The 21,996-nt window shown below is 41.4% G+C and overlaps 1 protein-coding gene and 1 pseudogene across 1 annotated transcript; one reads left to right on the forward strand and one right to left on the reverse strand.

Annotated features, from left to right (window-relative positions):
• Positions 1–8,377, forward strand: part of LOC116050886 — a 101,586-nt pseudogene extending 93,209 nt beyond the window's left edge.
• Positions 8,378–11,587: 3,210 nt separating this feature from the next.
• LOC118496454 (gastrula zinc finger protein XlCGF57.1-like) lies at positions 11,588–20,100 on the reverse strand. Its single transcript, XM_036008232.1, has 2 exons — positions 19,923–20,100; positions 11,588–12,743 (listed from the first exon to the last, which is right to left on the reverse strand). The coding sequence occupies exons 1-2, from the start codon at positions 20,098–20,100 to the stop codon at positions 11,794–11,796; spliced, it is 1,128 nt and encodes a 375-aa protein (XP_035864125.1). The 3' UTR covers positions 11,588–11,793.
• Between the last annotated feature and the right edge of the window lie 1,896 nt (positions 20,101–21,996).

A 21,996-nucleotide genomic window follows, 5' to 3' on the forward strand; every position in this document is an offset into this window, starting at 1 on the left:
GTGTTGTTGAAAAGATGGAACAGGTTTGATGTACGACACGCTGACATACTCTTTTCTAGACAGCGCGTCTGTAAATTCCAGGAGTGGGCCGAGGGTCTTGCTTATAGATTCCAAGACATCTGTATCTTGCCGATTGAGTACCAGGTGTCTGGTTTTCCTGTTTGCTTTCAGTACCGGGGATAAGGCCTTCTCTTGTTCAAGCACCCTCTGGATCATCATCTGATGTGACCCCCGCCTTGTTGGTGTTTCTGTGATGAACCGATGAAAGGGAAGATCCTGCTCTGCCTGGGCTTTCTTCAACTCTTTTCTTCTTTTCCAAGGCTTTCCACTTTTTTCTGTTGACAGATTTGTAAGATATTATTAGTTCATTTCATCACACACACACACACACACACACACACACACACACAGAGAAATGTTTGATTAGGATTGAATGAACATCACTTAACACAAATGCAACATTAAAACAGCTTTGGCTATACAACTGAACAGAGGCAAATTCTACATCTCTAAACGCAAATGCAACATTACTATGCAGTAATATAGGCAAATATTACAGTGTAATGTTAAATTATAATATTATGCACACAATGTTTTAACCTACTGATGGTGGTGCAGCCTGTGTCCAAAGCATTGCAGCCTGGTCCAATCATTCAGAGACGCTGCCTTGACCACGTTTGTTCCATTATCAGTAGTGATGCACACCTGGCGTTCTTCTTTAAAACCCTATGACTCAAGTGCTTCCTTGAGTCTTTGTGCCATCTCCTCTGCCGTATGTTCAGTGGGGAAGTACGACGTCTGCAAACACCGGCTGCCAAGATTCCAATCGTCCGTTATATAATGAATGGTCAGGCTGATGAAAGGCTCCATGGTACGGCTCGACCACAGGTCCGTTGTTGTGGCAAAGTATTTCAAGTCACACAGCTCGTTTTCAACCTTTTCGCGGAGCTCGGCATACAATTTTGGCATCTCCGTTACTGTAAAGTATTTGCGGCGTGGCACCTCGTATCGTGTATCAATAGCTCCGATCATGGCTTTAAAGCTGCGTCTCTCTACCGTTTGAAAAGGGACCATGTCCTTACACAGGTAAACAGTTATGGCCCTGGTAATGTCAATCCATAGCGGGCTCTTCCTACTGTAAGGAGTACCTTTTGAAAATGACTGTTGGATGGTAGTCTGGGTCAGTTCCTGTTTTTTTCTGTCCTGCGTTCTTCGGACTGGATCTTTGGGTTGGCTGCATTGCCTGGCATTTAGTGACATGTTTCATTTTGAGGTGTTAGAACAGATTAGTCGTGTTACCTCTCTTATCCGGAACTGTTGCTCCACACACTCTACAGCAGGGGTCACCAACACAGTGCCCGTGGGCACCAGGTAGCCCCCAAGGACCACATGAGTAGCCCTCAGGCCTGTTCTAATTCTAATGAAAATTGAATATTGATATTATCTGTTTCCCACCTTGTTAAGTCATTGTTGATAATTATTGATAATGAGAAATCATTAACGTGATCAGTGTCTTCTCATAGATGAGTATCATTAATCATTAATAATCATATATAACTAAAGGCAAACTGAGCAAATTTGTTATTTCAGAAGAGTGTATCAAACTGGTAGCCCTTCGTATGACTCAGTACCCATGAAGTAGCTCTCAGTTTCAAAAAGGTTGGTGACCCCTGCTCTACAGAGTATTGTTTGCTGCTGCTCGTCGGACGGCTTAAATCCAAACCAAGTCCAAATAATGGATGTTGCACCGGTCTTTTTCACTAGTTCCTCTGTTTCACTTTCAGCCATGTTTGCTCAAGATGACAATGATGCGTTGCAGCCGGTTGCAGCTCGTGGCTCTAAAACTTCGCGGGTAGATTGCGTCATGAACATGAATTATCACGATAGTGCAATATGATTAAAATCTATATCGTAGGCCAATTTTGTATCGTTTATATTGCATATAGTCTCTATTGCCCATCCCTACCCCAAACACTGACTAGTTACGTGTAATGAAATGTTTTTAAATTAGAAAATTATATACATATATATATATGTAGTGTGTATATATATATTTATTTATTTATTTATTTATTGACTAAAAACAAAGCCTTTTCTTCTGTCTGCACTCACCTTTCCAGTGAGGATAACACATGGGAGCCGCAAGACAACCTGGACTGCCCCGACCTTATCACAGAGTACATGCAGAAACACAAGGAGAATGAGGAGAAAAAGAAGGAGGGCAAGAGGAAAGTTGTCAGTGAGGCCTTGGGAGACTCAGAGGCGCGAGGGAGCAAGAGAAAGAAGGAGGAGGTGAGGGAAGGAAGAGGTTACTCCAGACTGAAGAGTCCCAGAAATCTAATCTCAATATTAATGAATGCACACAGAGGGTTTCACAAATGTCTTTTAGGATTTATATATAAATTACTCTTGACATTGCAATATGCACAGGCATATACAGTGGGGAGAACAAGTACACTGCTGATTTTGCAGGTTTTCCCACTTACAAAGCATGTAGAAGTCTGTAATTTTTATCATAGGTACTCTTCAACTGTGAGTGACGGAATCTAAAGCAAAAAAACAGAAAATCACATTCTATGATTTTTAAGTAATTAATTTGCATTTTATTGCATGACATAAGTATTTGATACGTCAGAAAAGCAGAACTTAATATTTGGTACATAAACCTTTGTTTGCAATTACAGAGATCATACGTTTCTTGACCAGGTTTGCACACACTGCAGCAGGGATTTTGGCCCACTCCTCCATACAGACCTCCAGATCCTTCAGGTTTCGGGGCTGTCGCTGGGCAATACGGACTTTCAGCTCCCTCCAAAGATTTTCTATTGGGTTCAGGTCTGGAGACTGGCTAGGCCACTCCAGGACCTTGAGATGCTTCTTACGGAGCCACTCCTCAGTTGCCCTGGCTGTGTGTTTCGGGTCGTTGTCATGCTGGAAGACCCAGCCACGACCCATCTTCAATGCTCTTACTGAGGGAAGGTTGTTGGCCAAGATCTCGCGATACATGGCCCCATCCATCCTCCCCTCAATACGGTGCAGTCGTCCTGTCCCCTTTGCAGAAAAGCATCCCCAACGAATGATGTTTCCACCTCCATGCTTCACGGTTGGGATGGTGTTCTTGGGGTTGTACTCATCCTTCTTCTTCCTCCAAACACGGCTAGTGGAGTTTAGACCAAAAAGCTCTATTTTTGTCTCATCAGACCATATGACCTTCTCCCATTCCTCCTCTGGATCATCCAGATGGTCATTGGCAAACTTCAGACGGGCCTGGACATGCGCTGGCTTGAGCAGGGGGACCTTGCGTGCGCTGCAGGATTTTTATCCATGACGGCGTAGTGTGTTACTAATGGTTTTCTTTGAGACTGTGGTCCCAGCTCTCTTCAGGTCATTGACCAGGTCCTGCCGTGTAGTTCTGGGCTGATCCCTCACCTTCCTCATGATCATTGATGCCCCACGAGATGAGATCTTGCATGGAGCCCCAGACCAAGGGAGATTGACCGTCATCTTGAACTTCTTCCATTTTCTGTTCACTGTACATACATGCTAAATAGTAGGGGTGCAATGGATCACAATGGATGGAGGTTCCAGTGACTGGGTAGGTTGTGCTCTCCACCCAGCTTGTGCGCATGCAGCTGCCAGTTCCGCATACCTCTCCTTTTTCCTTTCAAAGGCGGCCTCCAGCCCATCCTCCCAGTCAGGCACGGTCAGTTCGGCCATAATGACCGTCTTCGTGGCAATGGACCGACTCACGATGTTTGGCCGAAGGGAGGTTATGGCGATCTCCTGAGGGAATTTGAATTGCCGATCCAGGTCAGCTTTAAGGGCCCACTCCCTTCCTGGTGTCAGCAAGGTCCTCTCTCTTACTGTGCTACTGAGTGCCTCTCCCCCTTGTCTAACGAACTGGATGGGCGGGTGTGATGTTGGTGGGCTGGCATGGTTCACTTTGAGCCTGCATGCTTCGATGGCTTCTGCTAGCTTTCACAGGACTCTGTCATGATGCCACCTGTTGCGCCCCTGGGTCAGTGCAGTCTTGCAGCCAGAGAGGTTGTGCTGGAGGCTGGGACTTTGGTGGCGACAAAGTTAATCAATTCTATTAAATTGGCTGTAACATTACACGTTTTAAACTATAACTCAGAGTTGTTTGAATGACAGAAATCTTCTCAGATGAGAACTTAATGAGTGAAACAGGACATGTATAGTACAGAACAGTAGACTATGTTTAGCAACCCCAAAACATGGATAAAACACTTTAATAAAAATGAACAAGAATTTACTTTAGATACCCCTAGTCTTATGTGATTTACCAGGAGATAGAAGGAAATCAAATTAAAACTGATTTAATTGTCAAAGCATCATGGCTACACTTTTGTCATTTGTTTAAAATGTAACGAGCAATTTGTTGCATTTTAGCACAATACTGAAAGCAGCAGAACTGAGTAGGCTACATTTTAATATCTGTTTATCACAAATATCTATATCGCGATATTCAACAATGTTGGGGCATATTTTCCTCATATTGTGCCTCCCTAATAACTACCCTGAAATTGTGTCAGATGCCGCATAGTGTCGCAATATTTTCATCTGTATCTGTGTCATCTTTTAGTCTAATTTGTTTAATATGTAGATAGTTTTTTCTTTCTAAATTATATGATAATGTTGTGTAGTCATTGTTTTCACCTTTGTTTGACTAGTTTATAGGGCTGTGCTTTTGCTGTGTGATTTTTGGCTCCCAACGATCACCAAAATAGTACAATCGAGAAAAAAATGGATAGAAAAAACACTCTTATTTTGGTCTGAATGACATGCACATCCGCCCCTCCCGAAGCCATAAACTCTCTCAGCCTATACAGTCAGGGAGGCATATCATCCGCTGGAATTTAAAATCTCTCACGCGAGTAAAGATGGCAGAAGGAGGGCAGCCCCAGCAGCATTTGGTGAGCAAAAAAGGCAAAACAACTCCATTGTCTGGGAACAGTTTGGCTTCGAGGAATCCAAACAGGACGTCATCACTCGCGAAGTCATGAAAACCAAATAAACAACAGCACGAGTACAGCAATTTCTCCTCAGGCAGAGTGACAAACAGCGGGGAAAGCCTCGGGAGCTGATTTACCATGAAAACCGTGTGAAATACATGACAGCTACAGTCGCTTAGAAAATAGCGTTATGGGCACAGACTTTGATGAATTTACCGTTTATCAGACCCTAGATGAGACGAAGACGCTAACGTTAGCGAACCCTGCGGTCCCTCTGCCTTTGCCATCATTTCGTTTTATTGTTAAACTGTATGTAAAATGAGCAGTGATGTTAAATTACCTGTTTTACGTAACGTTATTATAAAGTACCGTCTAAGTGCAGGATTTTTCCTTTGCGGAGGTTAGCTAGTAAATAAGCCCACTAGCCCACCACGTTATTGTTCATATTTTGGTGAAATGTGATGTGAGATGCACGTCATATTATGTATCTGGAATTGTTCATTAGCTGTGTAACATTTATCTGTGATATCTGTAAAGCTGAACCGACTCACAGTAGTAAAACTGTGAGAGAAAGGACACTAACATTTTATCCTGGAAGGTAATTGTAAGATATACTGTATGATGTTTTTTAGAAACGATTGCAAATAATCCCCTTCCCCCCAAAGGTTAATGAGTAATCGTGTTAAATGTGATTTCAGTATTGACCAAAATAATCGTGATTATTTTTTCCATAATCGAGCAGCTACAGTAGGCTACAACTGTTAATTTGTGCAAATGATTAGTAGCCTAACTCCTTGAATGGTATGATTATGACGGTTTCAGTTCAGAGCAGTGGTCAGTAAATGTATATTTTTAGGCTGCTTACGCATTCAGGCGGTCTGCGATCATCTGCCACGCTTTCTCTCACAGCGTTACAGTTGTTTCATTACAACTTGGCTGAAAAATGTAGAATATTTCAGAACTTATAAAAGTTATGAAGAGTGGAGTGAGAGCAAGTCTAGGGTTTAAAGAAGGTTGTTCACTAACGCTCTGTCTGTTTCGCTGTTGCTATAGAAACGGAGAGGAGAGGGACCCAAACGTCACCACTGTCAGCACTGTGACAAATCCTTCACATCATCTGGATATTTAAAGATTCATCAGAGAGTTCACACTGGAGAGAATCTACACAGCTGTGATCAATGTGGGGCAGCTTTCACTCTCCAGAGTACCCTAAAAAAACATCAACGCATTCACACTGGAGAAAAGCCGTACAGCTGTGATCAATGTGGGGCAGCTTTCACTCTCCAGTGTCACCTAATAAACACATCAACGCATTCACACTGGAGAGAAGCCGTACAGCTGTGATCAATGTGGGGCAGCTTTCGCACACCAGTGTCACCTAATAAAACATCAACGCATTCACACTGGAGAGAAGCCGTACTGGTGTGAACAATGTGGGAAAACATTTTCTGAGAGTGGCACACTTAAAAGACATCAACGCATTCACACTGGAGATAAACCTTACAGCTGTGATTTATGTGCTAAAACCTTTTCTCAGAGTGGTCACCTAGAAAGCCACCGACGTGTTCACACTGGAGAGAAGCCGTACTGGTGTGAACAATGTGGGAAAATGTTTTCTCAGAGTAGTAACCTTAAAAGACACCAGCTCATTCACACTGCCTCGTAGTGAAGATGTTTGAGAGCCAATCTGTTTCCTCCTGCCTCCTCCTCATGCCCTGATAGCTGTGTTGTTATATTCTGATCTTCTCTCCACATTGAAGGCTGACCAGCAGTAACTTTATCTTCTGAACAGCATGGATGTTATCCTGGCTACGACTACATATTACGCTCCCTCCCTTTGAAGGGTTAGTCCTGTTAGAAGTGGGTCAAATGCTGTTTCTCCTGATGCTGTGTGTTTTAATGATTACTTACTGAGAATAATTATATTTTTTAAATGATTATTAATTTTCTGCTGCTCATTAGCATTTTTCAGGGGCTTCGGATGCTCAAACTCATTTAACAGTTCACAAAATTCTCAGTTCGGTTCGATACGAGACAGTGGTGTCACATTTCGATGCGTTTTCGATACAGCAAAAGAAAGAAATACCAGAGAAATTGACTTGATTCATACAAATTGTTTTATTTATTAAAACTAACATCATAAAGTATGGTCTTTTTTACTTTGAACAATGACAGAGCTATACTTGACCTTCTTCTTCTAGGGTGTCTTCTTAGCTGTATATAAAACAAAAACCGCTCCTTATAAAAAGATATACACGTTACAGTCAGGTAGCTTTGTGTAGCCCATGACGTCCAGCCGTCTGTTGTCAGAGCAACAGCTGGTGCTTCGGACAATTGGTTCTCTATTTGGGCTTTTGTTTTTTTTGTACAACGCAGGAATTACAGTCTGGCTGAAATGGGCTTGTGAAGGAATAGTGTAACAGAGCTCAATTACTTTAACCATGTTCGTAAAACCTGCGTTTTCCACTACAGAGTAGGGTCTCATATCCGCGGCTATAAATGTACCGATCGCTGCAGTGATGTCTGTTGTCCTGTTTAAATCAGTTGGAAATTGTTGCTTAAATGCTGCGGCGATAGTTCTTCTTGTTTTGTTTTGTTCTAGTTCCAGTTATTGACACACTGAGGTGATGTCGGTGTAAATGAGTTGACATGTTTGTAGTATTCCCACTGGTGGAGCCTATTCTCCTGTAGCAGATGGGACATACTGTTGTTGTTTTTATCCACCACTCTCTTGCCATCACCCTCATAACTTACAGGGAAACCCAAATGTTGTTTGAAATGTTGAATATAAATGTTCCGGACGTTGATTTAGGCATCTTCATTTTATTTGAATTGTTTAAATTGTTAAATTGTCTTCAATTTGTAAAGATCGGTTGTGTTCAGTAGAAGCTGTGCAGTTATTGATGCAGTCTCAGCAGCCATTGTTTTTATATCAAAAATGTCCATTAAAGTTGACAAATTAAAGTCATTCATTTTGTCCCGCTGTTTTATTGTTAATAAGAAAGTGATCACCTGTTTCCTAATGTTTGTATTGTAATGTTAGAAGTCCCTCTAGTGGACAGAACGTGTAACAACAACCACATGCTGATCGTGGCATTGGCGATCCATAAGCCTGTGTAATGTCGTAAATATTAATAATAGGATGAATTTGAGCATTTCATATTTGAATATTATTTGAATATTAAATAAAATAAGGTTGGAATTTGAATAGTATTATAGAGGAAGATTGACAGCCCTTTATTGTTGTTTTGTAGTTTACCATCATATTATCTTCCTTTGTGGACTTTCATTTAATAATCTTTGTCTGACATTTCATATTCACTGTTTGTATTTTCTGTGACTGAATGTGGTTTTAAATCTGTTGAGGTCTGTTCAGACTGAAAGTAAAGACTCTGATGATGATGTTTTCCAGCCAACACTAAAGAATGATGGAGCAGCAGAGAACAGACCAAGTCAGATAGCAAACAGTTGATTTATTCATCTGACTTGTAAATTATTGTCAATGATTTCATTTTAAACTTCTTGATATTTGAAACAAATGAATGCTTACTCATGCAAAGAAGCTTGTGCTCGGTCCTGACGTAGCAGCAGACCTGAAGGGATTTCTGGACCTCTTCAGTTCTCGGTACAGAATAAATGAAATAAAACGAGGCCTCATGCTGATTATTTGTGAGTTGATTTAGTGGATTTATCCTTCCTGTCGTTTCTGTGTTTAAACTCCTTGATAAGAGAACGTTTCCATCCACTAAAAGTGCTGACAGACTCAGATTATTATTCTAAGAGTCTGACAACATTACCTACAGAGATAGAGCTTTTAGTTAAAGAGTAAGATCCTTTTAGTTTAACATGAAACAGCCCCGAAATCACCATCACCAAACCCACCAGACTCCATGTAAATAATCAGGACTTTTAGCGTGTATAGAGCCAGCATATTTCCACATGTAAATGGGTGAATTAAGAGTTTATTTCAACCAAACCAGAGTGGTGATTGTTGGAACAGTGGAAAGATGAACCAAGACGGCTTTTGGTAGTTTGGTTTTTGTCTACATGAATGAAGTGTGTTTTACGATGATACAATTACTGTTTTATTTATAGTTATTGACAGTTGGGACATTAAATTAAAATGCTTAAAATTAATCTATATTTTGTCATTTTGCCTTGCCACATTTGTTTTGGTATTAAAATGTTGTACATTATTTAATCCTCAAGCAAAGTACAAGTACCTTGAGTTAAAGGGATATTTCACCGTTGGAAAGATAAATATATCTTTAAATTGGGTCACTTATGTAGTAGCAATGCGATTTCTTTTTTTTTTTTTTTTTTTTAAATTGGTGGCTTCTAGGCCGAGAAAAGCCAGAAAATGTGTTTTTGGCTCATGTGGATGAAAGACAACAACTCCCAGAATGCACTCTACGAGGCCACTCCCAAGCCACGCCTACCGTTTACAGACAGACAGACAGACAGACAGACAGTGAGGCATTCAACTCAACTCAAGTGTGTTTTATTGTCATTTCAACCATATACACAAAACGTTTCACCGTGGCTCAAGTGGTGTTACACATTTAAAATATATAAAAACAACATTATATAAAAACCACATAAGAAACAGGCTACATTTAATGCACACACATTATAGGCTCCGTAAAGTTCAGCTAACACATTGGTAGCATTAGCGCTTGGTGGGATGTAAACACAGAGTATAAACACAGCCGTGAATATGCGTGGAATGTAGAATGGTCGACATTTAACAGTCACAAACTCCACCAGCGGTGACCAGTAGTTGGATACAAGCACTGCATTTCTGCACCAGTCCGTGTTAACATATATGCACAGCCCACCTCCACAAGTCTTACCCAACAGAGCATCTCTATCTGCTCTGAAGGCTAGCAGGCCTGGTAGCTGGATAGTCCGGTACACTGTTGTTCAGCCATGTTTCCACAAAAACAAAAACACAACAGTCTCTGAACTCGCGTTGGGAGTTTTGTTGAAGTTGGATGTAGTCCAGTTTGATGTGTAATGAGCGGACACTTGCAAGCAGGATAGATGGGACAGGTGGCCGGCTAGCGTTAGCTTTCCACCTAGCTCCTGTTTCCGCTTTCTAGCACACCGCTTTTCGATGTCCCCTTCCCCGGCTAGCAGCATTGAGCGAGACCACAGGCTGAGGTGCTGGTCTGCGTAGCAGGCGAAGCTCGCGTAGTGTGTCGAGTATTCCGTCTGTAATAAAGTTTCCTGCATATTCTCTGATCTGTACCAATGTATCCCGGTGGTACACGTGCGGTAGTTTGAATGCACAATGCAAGGATGCTGCTGAAAAGAGAGAGCCTGTTAGCTTAGCTTCAAGATGGCTGACACTCGACTTGCATCAGGTAGTGACAGTCCCACCCCCTATGGGCGGGTTGAAGACATGTGGAACTAGCTGGCTGTAGTCCATAGCCTCTTGGCAGGGGGACATGTGGGAGGGAAGCACAGTCATTCGTAAAATACTATACCCCGGAAGTCATAGACCCATTTAAACCCGAGGATCGCGGCAAACTTTCCTTTAGAACAAAGAGAGCACATGCTGGTAAGACAAATCATGTTACCCTCTGTTAGCGTTTAAACTCAATAAACGACACTAGTTAACAAAGGAACAAGTGTTGTGTGATTATTGTAACTGAACATGTTTGTGAAATAAACTGTAGGGTTTTAAACAATAGAAAATTATGTATTGATGGATGTTGCTATAGCATTTAAATCACTGCAGTATTAGATGTTAAATGTTAAATGTGTACACAAGAAAGCTACAGGATAACTGCGGAATTTGATAAATGACTAGGTTTACAGATTATTTGACAACAGTGTGTGGTAATTAACAGAACATATGAACACGCTAAATAAACCTATACAGGCAACATTTACATTCAGTCTCTGAGAGAAAAATAGGTAGCGCATCGCTAGCGTGACGGCAGCCATGCGCCCCGTCACATTGATACAAAGCTTAATGCTAATCGGTGAAGTATCCCTTTAACGTCACCAACTCACCACATCGTCCACAGAAAACGAGCCGAATAAAGCTGTTACTCGTGGCGATAGCAGCGTGCTTTGTGTGGATGAAGCATGAAGTTAATTTGACTCATTTAGACTCAGCTCCGCGACTCGCCAGAAGTCGGCTAATGCTGAAGTTTATACGTTACCATGGCAATGGTACATATAAAAATGGATGCCACTCTGACCATTATGCTACGTTGATCTGAATGGAAATTGCCTTTCTATCCATTTTATTTATATGGTTCAGAGAGCTCCAACCTGGCTGAGATTCCTCTTGGTCCATACTGGAGTAGAGCCCTGCAAGCCCGTCGGGGCCCAACAGTTCAACGGATTTTTTTTTATTTTATTAATTTTATTTAACATTAGCCAGTTGGCGAAGAGTTATTTTTGGACATTGATTTGAACATTGTTCTTCAGTTCAGTTACTGAAAAGCAAAGGTAGGCCGTTTATTTACTTATTTTTGCGGTTTGATCCCGTAGCACTATATTCTCCCTTCATGTTTATGCTTCTGTGTAATGGACAGTTTGTCCAATATTTTTGGGCATGATGTTTCAGGCCTATAATAAAAGTTTACCTCTTAGTGACGTGTGTGTGTTTGCGTGTGTAGCAGAGACAGCGCGCATCAGAGAGCGCGCGTCAGAGAGAGAGAGCGCATCAAAGAGCGCGCGCGTCAGAGAGAGCTTAAAAGTGATTGATGTTGGTCTCGGGTCGGGTCGGGTTCGGGCTGAAAAAATTGCAGGCGTTGTCGGGCTGGGGTCGGGTAGGGCTTGAACACCACGGGCCAGGGCCGGGTTAGGGCTGGAGTTTTTGGCCCGTGCAGGGCTCTACACTGGAGCTCCACTCCTGCTGCTTTCTGATGTCACTAACACAGGAAGTAGACGCTTCCTCTCCTGTATGTTTTTTCATGTGTGCCTTTACACTTCCTCTCTGTGTAAAAGATTTCTTACAGACTGAGCAGCTGAAAGCTTTTTCTCCTGTATGAGTTCTCAAGTGTGTCTTCAGATTTCCCCTTTGGCCAAATCTTCTCCCACACTCAGAGCAGCTAAAAGGCTTCTCTCCTGTGTGGACTCTCATGTGTTTCTGTAAATATCCACTCTGTGTAAAAGATTTCTTACAAACTGAGCAGCTGAAAGCTTTTTCTCCAGAATGAGTTATCATGTGTCTCTTCAGGGTTGCACTATCAGTGAAAGCTTTACCACACTCAGAGCAGCTGAAAGGTTTCTCTCCTGTGTGGATTCTCATGTGTCTCTTCAGATATGACTTGAAGTCAAATCTTTTCCCACACTCAGAGCAGCTGAATGTTTTCTTACATGATGAACCATGTTTCAGAGAGGTCTCCTTCCAATCAGCACTGTCATCAGTCTCAGGTTCAGAAGAGTCTCCAGTCTGGTCTTCAGTCTCTGGTTGTAAAAGTGGATGTGAGTTCCTGTCTGGTTCTGGTCCTCCACAGTCCTCTCCATCAGCTTCTGTTTCCATGCGTTGAGTTTGTCTTTGATGAAGCTGTGAGGACTGAGCTTCCTCTTCATCATCTTCACTCTTCACAGGGACAGGAGTGAATGGGAACTTGGTGATATCAGCCTCCTTCAGCCCTTGAAGCTGCTCTCCCTCCTGACTGCTCCACAGTTCCTCCTGTTCCTCTTTAATGTGTGGGGGGGGCTCTGGCTCCTCCTGGTCCACACTGGAGCTACACTCCTGCTGCTCAGGGGGAACCTCTTCTTTAACCACCAACAGCTGCTGAACATCTGCAGGAAACAGAATGAAACAGACACATTACTGACAACCACTCAAACCAATAATGAGTATCATCATAGATATGAAAACTTACAAATTTAGTCTAACAAACTGATACAAAGTAGCATAGCATAGCTTGTTAAAGTCAGCTTGCTAAAACCAGCTACAAAATGGACCATTTAGGGCTGTCCCTAACGATTATTTTTGTCATTTTTAACTGAACTTTGGAGAATCAGTATTTTTACATAGGTACTTGACATAAAACTTAAAATGGCTATGACATGGATGTATTTCATCACTGGAGTAATATGCAGTTAAGATAATCACTGGCAAATGCATTTTTGCATCAGTGTGAGGCAAGGAAAATAATTGAAACGCAGGGCTCCAGCCTACGTAAATGGCCTGAAGTAGAGGGCTGCATTGGGATTGGGTCCCGCCAGGTCCCACGGGATCCAACGCAAATCTCGCGGGAGCGGGCGGCTAAAAAAAACACTGCGGGATCGGGATGTAGCCTGGAACCCCCCCACGCCTGCAGACACCATAGATATACATATATACTGACTGAGTATATACTGTATAGGCCTCAGCCATATCTATGAGTAGACACCAGCGTGTCTGAGCCTCCCAGTACGGGGGAGCTTCGAGCCAAGGCTCCGTCCACCCTCATCCTCGGCTCCTTCCTCCCCCTCTCTCGCTCTCCTTCTGTTCCTTCCTCCCCGTCTAACAGCAGCAAGCACCTGCCTTCTTTGCCTTCATCTTCTCCCTATTAACCTATAAAATGACGTGTTTTCTCATGCGGGACGGGAGAAGACATAACATCAATGCATCTCTATTATTGTGCGGGCATAAATTCTCAGAGTTTTGCGGGTGCGGGCGGGAGTGGACGTACACATTGTGGGAGCGGGCGGGAGTGTAACACACACGTTGTGGGTGCGGGCGGTAATGGTCAGAAATTCGCCGGGAGCGGGCGGGAGCGGGATGAAGAAAACTAGCCTGAAGTTTATACTTGTGCATTGGTGTGTGCGTCGATCTCTTCAAGAGAATAGCAGGGCCGGCATGTGTGTGGGGAGTGTGTGTAGAGCAAGTTAGAGAGTGACGGTGATTATCATCAGAGTGAGTAGTGACTCTAAAGTCATAGTGAGAGAAACAAAATGTCTCCCCTGCTCTTTCTGCCCATGGTGGGAAATCTGTAGCAGGAAAAATTACCCCTCTCCCTGATTTCATGTTGTTTATGGAGAAGAAGAGTCGGGGGAAATGCAACGCTACCAAGCCAGGGCTGAGCGATGTGCATGCACCTCTCAAAAAATGCAACTGGATGTCGCGGCGACGCACCTCGCTCGGCAGTGGCTAACTTTTCCTGCGACAGATTTCCCGTCGTGGTCAGAAAGCACAGGAGAGACACTTTGTTTCTCTCACTATGCCTCTAGAGTCGCTACTCAGAAGGTTAACTGCTTCTTTTACAATTCTGGTTAGATGCTAAACAAACTTTGTTGTCAGTACAATATGTGCAATCATTAGGTTGAATCTAATTTAATATACTTATGTTCATGCTTAATCAGGGTTTCCCGCAGCACTTTGCAGCTAAGGCGGCCACCTAAGTAACACGCGCCTGCCGCAGTGTTTCCCACACATAGACTAATGTGTGGCAGTGCGCCGCACTATCAACACCGGCCACCGCACATTGCGTTTCGTTATTAAATTTCTTTTTTTAACGCTATTGTGCGGCTGCATTTCCTTTCCCTGCTCTCTTCCGTCTCTCTGTCACTTGTGTCTCGCTCACATACACACACCCAGCTCCTCCCACCGTGCGGTGTTTGGTGTTTTTAGCCCCCAACATTGCCTTCCAGGCAGCGCAGCAATGGTGATGTTGACAGTTAAGGTGAGGGTTAGCTACCTGGAAGGCGACACTGGAGGATTAAAACAGATGTTGTGTTGTAGAGCGCCCTCTGGTGGACAAACTATGCAACGCCAACACTCAGAACATGGTTGAAGGGTGTTTAGTCCGTTTTTATTTGATCTTTTAAATATTCATTTATCGGCCATTATAAATACCGATACCCATAGTTTGGAAAATGCCTAATATCAGCCGATAATATCGGCTCGCCGATATATCGGTCTGGCTTTACTCATAAAAATATATAACATAGGTATGGACTTTTTTAGACATTTTAATGCAGAAATGTTACATATTGTACTTCTGGACAGGTGGCCATGTGGGCAGCGTGTGTTTGTGACGTAACGTTAGTCCGACCGTGTTTGTTAGGGGAAGTGAGGCTCTCCGTGTGTAGAAAAGTACCGTAAGCAGCAGCTGCTGCTCACACAGTGATGCACATGCTTTTCCCTGGGTAGTGAAGCTACAGTAGTCAGTGTTTTATGTTCGCTGCAAAGACAAACTAAATCACCTGATTAATGCAACGTTATCACGACATATCCCGGCCATTTTTCACCGCAGAAAGCTGCTACCAGCCAGGCTAAAGCTAATGTAGTTAGCCTAAAGAAACAAGGCGTCTGTCCCAACTAACGTTACGGTTCAGAGCAGCGACGCTGGAAACGTAACACTAATCTACAACAGCAGTCTGTGTCTGATATAACGTCATTTACACTGATTTAAGTGCTCTTGGATACACAGTTTGTTGCTAGTGTGTGACATGCAGGCTCTGCATGCGCAGCCAACCACCAATCACAATCAATGTTGATCAATTTATCAAACAACCAAAGCAGGCCCCGCTAGTCGACCACAACCTGAAATGTAGAGGAAGCAACATGCATACATTATTAATATCATATTAAGTCTGGATTGATAGTATTATATGAATACAATGGTGTCATGTCAGTCAACCAGTGTATTTAACTACCTAATGTCCCTCTCCAAAATCACTTCAGAAGAGTAGTCACAGCGCTCTCTTGCTCTGGTGTTTGTAAAGTATTAAAGTTCAACAAAGAATGGTTCACTTTAGAAAATTTACTTTTTCATTTTTATTTTCTATGTAGATGCATGTACATAAATATGTATATGTACATAAATTATAGAGTAGGTCGAGACCACACTCTATAATTTACAAAGACCCAACAATTCCCCCAAGAGCAAGCATTTGGTGCAACAGTGGCGAGGAAAAACTTCTTTAAAACAGACAGAACGCTCAGACAGACCCAGGCTCAACTTACCTCAATTATAACTTGTCTCCTGCTGGTTGTACTACAGCACTTACTTTTTAAAAATAGGCATATGCATAATTTTGGGGAATATTTTTTGCCAAAAACTTTTAATATTTTAATAATTAAAAAAGAGTGGTGTCTCTCAGCTTACCACAGGTGTATTAATAACTATTAATGATGGCTGCATTCCACTTAGGAGAGGTCCTGGTATTGTTCATGCTGACTCACTGAAATATCTCACTGGGACACTTGATGGAACTGAGCCATCGTTAAGGTTATCAATCTCAGCTGTGCTTTACTTACTATGACAAGTCCAAATGTCTGCTGTGAAAAAGGTCCATTAGTCTTCTGCTGGTTATACTACAGCACTTTCTTTTCAAATATAGGCATATGCCTAATTTTGGGCAATATTTTTTGCCAGAAAAATTTAATATACTGTATGTCACAATTACAGAGAGTCATGTCTCCAAAACTACTCCACACTTAGAAGGCCCCCTGCTGGTTGTACTACAACACGTAGTTTTCAGAATTAAGCATTTCCAAAGATGCCACAGTCGTTTGAGATTGACTCATCAAAACAGTCTCTTAAAAATCAAAGAAGACTCATGGCAGAAGACATTCTCAGAGCATCAGGTATCTTTCAGAATATTTAATATGTTAAACACGTCCTACAAATTTAACAGTAATACACTTTATATGCTTGTATTGTTATTATTCTTTATTAGTATTAAAGGATGAGTTTTGTTCCTTCCGTGGAAATAAGGACCTGCCCAAACCTGCTGTAGATGATGTTTGGGTGAGACTTAATGTTTATTTGATTTAAAACATCAATAAGTAATCTGAATACTGGATAATCTGGAGTAAAATTCCTGAGATAACATTAAAGTAATAAAATAATGTCTAATTGTATACATCACCGGTCTTCTAATGTTTACATTTTCTTATTTTTATCCATGTGTGGATTCAGTGTGGAACTTGCACAAGATGGTTTCACACGCAGTACCTTGGAATGACAGCAGCACCAATACCAAACCAAAATCCCCCTTGGGATTGTGTGTTGTGTAACAGCCCTAGCTAAAGAGGCTGTAGGTGAGTCTGGGATTGTGTGTTGTGTAACAGCCCTAGCTAAAGAGGCTGTAGGTGAGTCTGGGATTGTGTGTTGTGTAACAGCCCTAGCTAAAGAGGCTGTAGGTGAGTTTGGGATTGTGTGTTGTGTAACAGCCCTAGCTAAAGAGGCTGTAGGTGAGTCTGGGGTTTAGGTCTGGATAACTAAAGGATAGAAAATTTCAACTACTGCCACAATGGTAATTGTACACAAACTGCATATAAGGGAAAAAGTAAACGAAAGCTAGAAAATGTGTATTTAAATTGGTGTTTTTCCATTATTTGCATTATTAATACAGATCTGAAATTATTTTCTATGTGAAGATTAACATTGTGGATGTGTTCATTATGACATAACATTTTTACTTACTAAATGTTCAGTCTCAAATCATGTTTTAAGGCAACACCATATACAGTATATATATACATATACAGTATATATATATATATATATTAGGGCTGTCAGCGTTAACGCGTTAATCGCGATGCGATTAAGGGCCGACATTTATTAATTTATTTTACACTTCACTCGGCTTTGCGTGGTGCCTAACAGGCTACTATTTTGACCCTTTGCAGCACCGTTACTTATCATCAAGCTGCCACTTCCTCGTATCACATCCTGCTGCTGCTGCAGGCTGCAGGCATGATGGAGCTAGGATGGATGTTAGGTAGCTAAATATTATGACTGCCTTCGGAGTTTCCTATATCTGCGTCCACGTTGTCAACATAAGACATGCATCGTTAGCGCTCCTTTTGTACCATAATTGTATTGAATGAAATATTAAGCTTTGCTCCTACGAGATGGGTGGATTTTTGTTATGTTACACACAAAGCTAACTGGCTATAGTTGGCCTGTACGTATGCTAGCAGAATTAGCTAACGTTGCGTAGCCAGCCAGCAACTTCGGCAGTAGTTTCGGCGAGCTAACCACGACAGATAACACATCCACATGGGTCTCCATTTCAAACATCACTGCAGGTTGACTGCTTTTAGCAGCAGAGGTTGATTGTGGGCGACAACAGTTTAAATGTTTATTACCAACAAGCAAATTGCGCAAATTCGTTAGAAAATAAACCCTGCAAGATGGGCTTTATAATCAAGTTCATAAAGTAACTTTCTTTGCATTCATTTGATTCCCAATCAAGATACACTGGTAAAAATGGCTTTCGATTGTTAATATGTACTTAAAAACTGTTTGAAATGCAAAATAATAGAATTTTAATCGTGATAAAATATGTGATTAACTATAGAAATTCAGCCATTAATCGCGATTAAAAAAAATGTATCGTTTGACAGCCCTAATATATATATATATATATATATATATATATATATATATATATATATATATAGACACTGTCACCAAAAACCTGGACTCAGCACACCCACACACCAGGATTTTATTCATGGACTTTTCCTCAGCTTTTAACACCGTGAGCATTGATAAACTTTGACATCACCTCTCTGATCTTGAGGTTCACCCAACACTGACCCTGTGGACTAAAAGTTTTCTGCTGGACAGACCACAACAGGTGTCTTTTAATGGGGTTAAATCAACTGAGCTTATTTTAAATACTGGACTCCCCCAAGGTTGTGTTTTATCCCAAATCCTCTTATCTGTGTACCCCAACAACATCTTGTGTAACAGTGAAGGTATGGCACTTTTTAAATATGCTGATGACATTGCTTTGGTTGCACACACGTCTAACATTGACGCCTTAACTCGCTACCAGCAGGCTGTAAACAATCTGTCCCAAATTTTTGGTGAGCTCTCCTTGGAGCTCAACATTACTAAAACGAAGGAGCTATGCTGTGGGGGCAGAGACAAGCTATCACCTCTGTTCCAGCCACTTAGCATCCAGGGTCAGCCAGTGGAACAAGTGCAGGTATTCAGGTACCTGGGCAGACAATAAAGTTATATCTTATCTTTGTAATTATTAAAGTATTAAATGTTTTTAGCAAAAAATATTCCCTAAAATGATGCATATGATTATTTTTGAAAACTGTGTTGTAGTACAACCAGCAGGGGGGCTTCTATGTGTGGAGTAGTTTTGGAGACATGACTCTCTGTAATTATGACATATATTAAATGTTTTTGGCAAAGAATAATCCCCAAAATTATGCATATGGCTATTTTTGAAAGGTAAGTGCTGTAGTACAATCAGCACTACTTTATTTAATCATTAAATTAATAAATATTTTTGTTGCATCTCTTTTCGGTGTTGTAGTTTGTAGACGGTCCCTAAGGTGTTGTAGTTTGTAGACGGTCCCTAAGGTGTTGTAGTTTGTAGACGGTCCCTAAGCACTCCTCTTACTGCCGTCTGTTCGTAGAGACCAATAGTAGTAACATCAGGCTAAAACGGATTTTATTCTGATCCAAAGACTCTTTCTGTGAGAGAGGACAGAGAAGAGACACTAACATTAGATCCTGGCTTGTAATGGAAGACATATGATGCTTTTGATAACCGATTGCAAATACAGCAAACTGTTGCTAAAAATAAACGTTACTGTTGACGTTCGTTTGTTTGTTTATCTAGATAACATCCCCGAAATCCCCATCACCAAACCGACCAGACTCCATGTAAATAATCAGTACTTTTAGCGTGTATAGAGCCAGCATATTTCCACATATAAATGTGTGAATTAAGGGTTAATTTCCAACCAAACCAGAGTGGTGATTGTTGGAACAGTGGAAAGAAGAACCAGGACGGCTTTTGATAGTTTTATTGTGTTTCTGTCCACTTTGAAATAAGTGTGTTTTACGACGATAAAAGTACTGATTATTTACATGGAGTCTGGTGGGTTTGGCGACGGCCTTTTAAAGAGCTTAGATTCAAATAGAGCTTCTGTACGTCCTATCGTCATATGGTTGCTGAGAGAACAGATGACAGGAAGGAGAGAAAGATCAACTGAAGGTTTAATGACCAAACCTGCTCTGTGGAACCGAAGCTGAGGGTTGAAAACAGCGTCCAGTAGCTCCCGTTGTCGCTCCTTCTCCTCTTTTGAACGACAAAGTTCCTCCTCGTACTCTGCTATCGTTCTTTCAAACAGCCCAAATATCTCTTCAGCAGCCGCAGTTAGTCGCTGCTCCACCAACGCTCTCAGCATCTGACGTTAAAGATTTGTGTTGTTAAAAATGACAGAGAAAAGAAAACAGACATAAGATCCTTTTTCAGTAGGTCTACACCAAAACGCCAAGTAAGCACAATAAGTCCTCATATCAAGACAATTTGGTAACATCTTTATAAGAATGGGTGCTTATGGAAATACTAACGTCACTGTCACAGGCAAAGGAGATAGAAAGACCTGAGGAACAGGGAGACCAGGGACAGTCAGGTGTAGAGTCTCAGGTAAGTGTGTTGAGCTTAGTTCATATTTTTGGGGGTGTGTGGCTGTCAGGGTGAGCAGATGAGCTTTACCAGTGGCTCACTAATTTACATTATGATCAGCTAAGTGTACAAAAGCATTGTATTTCTTTTATATGGGGACACTTTTTCAAAATAGGTCATTATGTTTTAAGGTATTTTTGTGGCTTGGTTATAAACAACTTCAAAATAAATACATGGTTTTAAAGAATATTTTGGTCAATTTAGTCAGCTTTTTATGTTTATTGTCCCCCCCTACTGTTAGATCAGATTTACGCCCATGCAGCCAATTTAATATAATTAAGGGTTTTATTCGGTCTCAAGTCCATAAATACAGTTAATGGATACAGGCACGGAGAACTGAAGGCTCTGTTAGCAACCATTAGCTCTGATTAGCGGTTAGGTCCAGTCAGCTGCGGTTAGCTCCGTTATAAAGATATGGAGCGGAGGAGACTGCTGCTGACAGGGGTGACAACCAGACTCTGATAAATGATGTTCGGGGAGTTTTCACAGCGCTGTGGCCGCGGTGTTTCTACGGTTTTATTAGTACAGTTAATCCCACCACAAGACCACCAGCAGCATGCTACTACTAACGATAGCCTCTGAGCCTGAAGTGTAACGTTGTTGACGCTGTCATGCACGCGGCGCAAGACTTCACAAAGGGCTGGAGGCAGCTGGTCTGTGTGCATTGTAAAAAATACACCGTTGTTTGGAGAAAATACAGTATATTACTAATTAACAATATATTACTGTTGTAATACAGATTTCATCTACCTGGACGGTGCGTCCAAGTAGAACCTATGTATAGGAAACGCTGCTTTAATATTTCGATCTGATATCACATTTGGGCTTGGGAGTGGCATGGTGTCTCTATAGCAACCCCTAATGAGTTTTAGCCTTTGACCATATTTCACAAACCAATGAAAACCTGTGAGCAATACGAGACTAGAGTGAGTTGGTTAATTTGTGTTTAGTGCCCTGTAATGCGTGGAAGGCCTTAATTTGGACACAGTTGCTCTGATTTTCGCAAAAATTGGTACACACATTGCTCTCATTATTACGGACATATTTCCAATTTACTTTTATTAGCTCCACCCAATTGGAAGTTGGCCATTTTTGATTGTATGCTCTCAAGTTATTGTTGTTTTGTAGTTTAGCATCATATTATCTTTCTTGTGGACTTCATTTAATAATCTTTGTCTGACATTTCATATTCACTGTTTGTATTTTCTGTGACTGAATGTGGTTTTAAAGCTGTTGAGGTCTGTTCAGACTGAAAGTAAAGACACTGATGATGTAATCCACAGTCAGAAAATAGAAAGCAAACAGCTGATTTATTTATCTGACTTGTAGAATAATGTCAATGAGTGAATTGTTTTAAATATTTTGAAATGTGGAACAACTAAATGCAAAATAAATGAAATAAAACAAGACCACATGCTGATTATTAGTGACTTGATTTGATGGATTTATTCTTCCTGTTGTGTCTGTGTTTAAACTCCTAATTAAAAGGTAAAGTTTCCATCCACTAAAAGTTCTGTTGTTGCCGCTGACAGACTCAGATTATTATTCTAAGTGTCTGACAACATTACCTACAGAGATAGAGCTTTTAGTTAAAGAGTAAGATCCTTTTAGTTTA

The sequence above is a fragment of the Sander lucioperca genome, chromosome 12 (genome assembly GCF_008315115.2).
Source record: "Sander lucioperca isolate FBNREF2018 chromosome 12, SLUC_FBN_1.2, whole genome shotgun sequence".
Lineage (NCBI taxonomy): Eukaryota > Metazoa > Chordata > Actinopteri > Perciformes > Percidae > Sander > Sander lucioperca.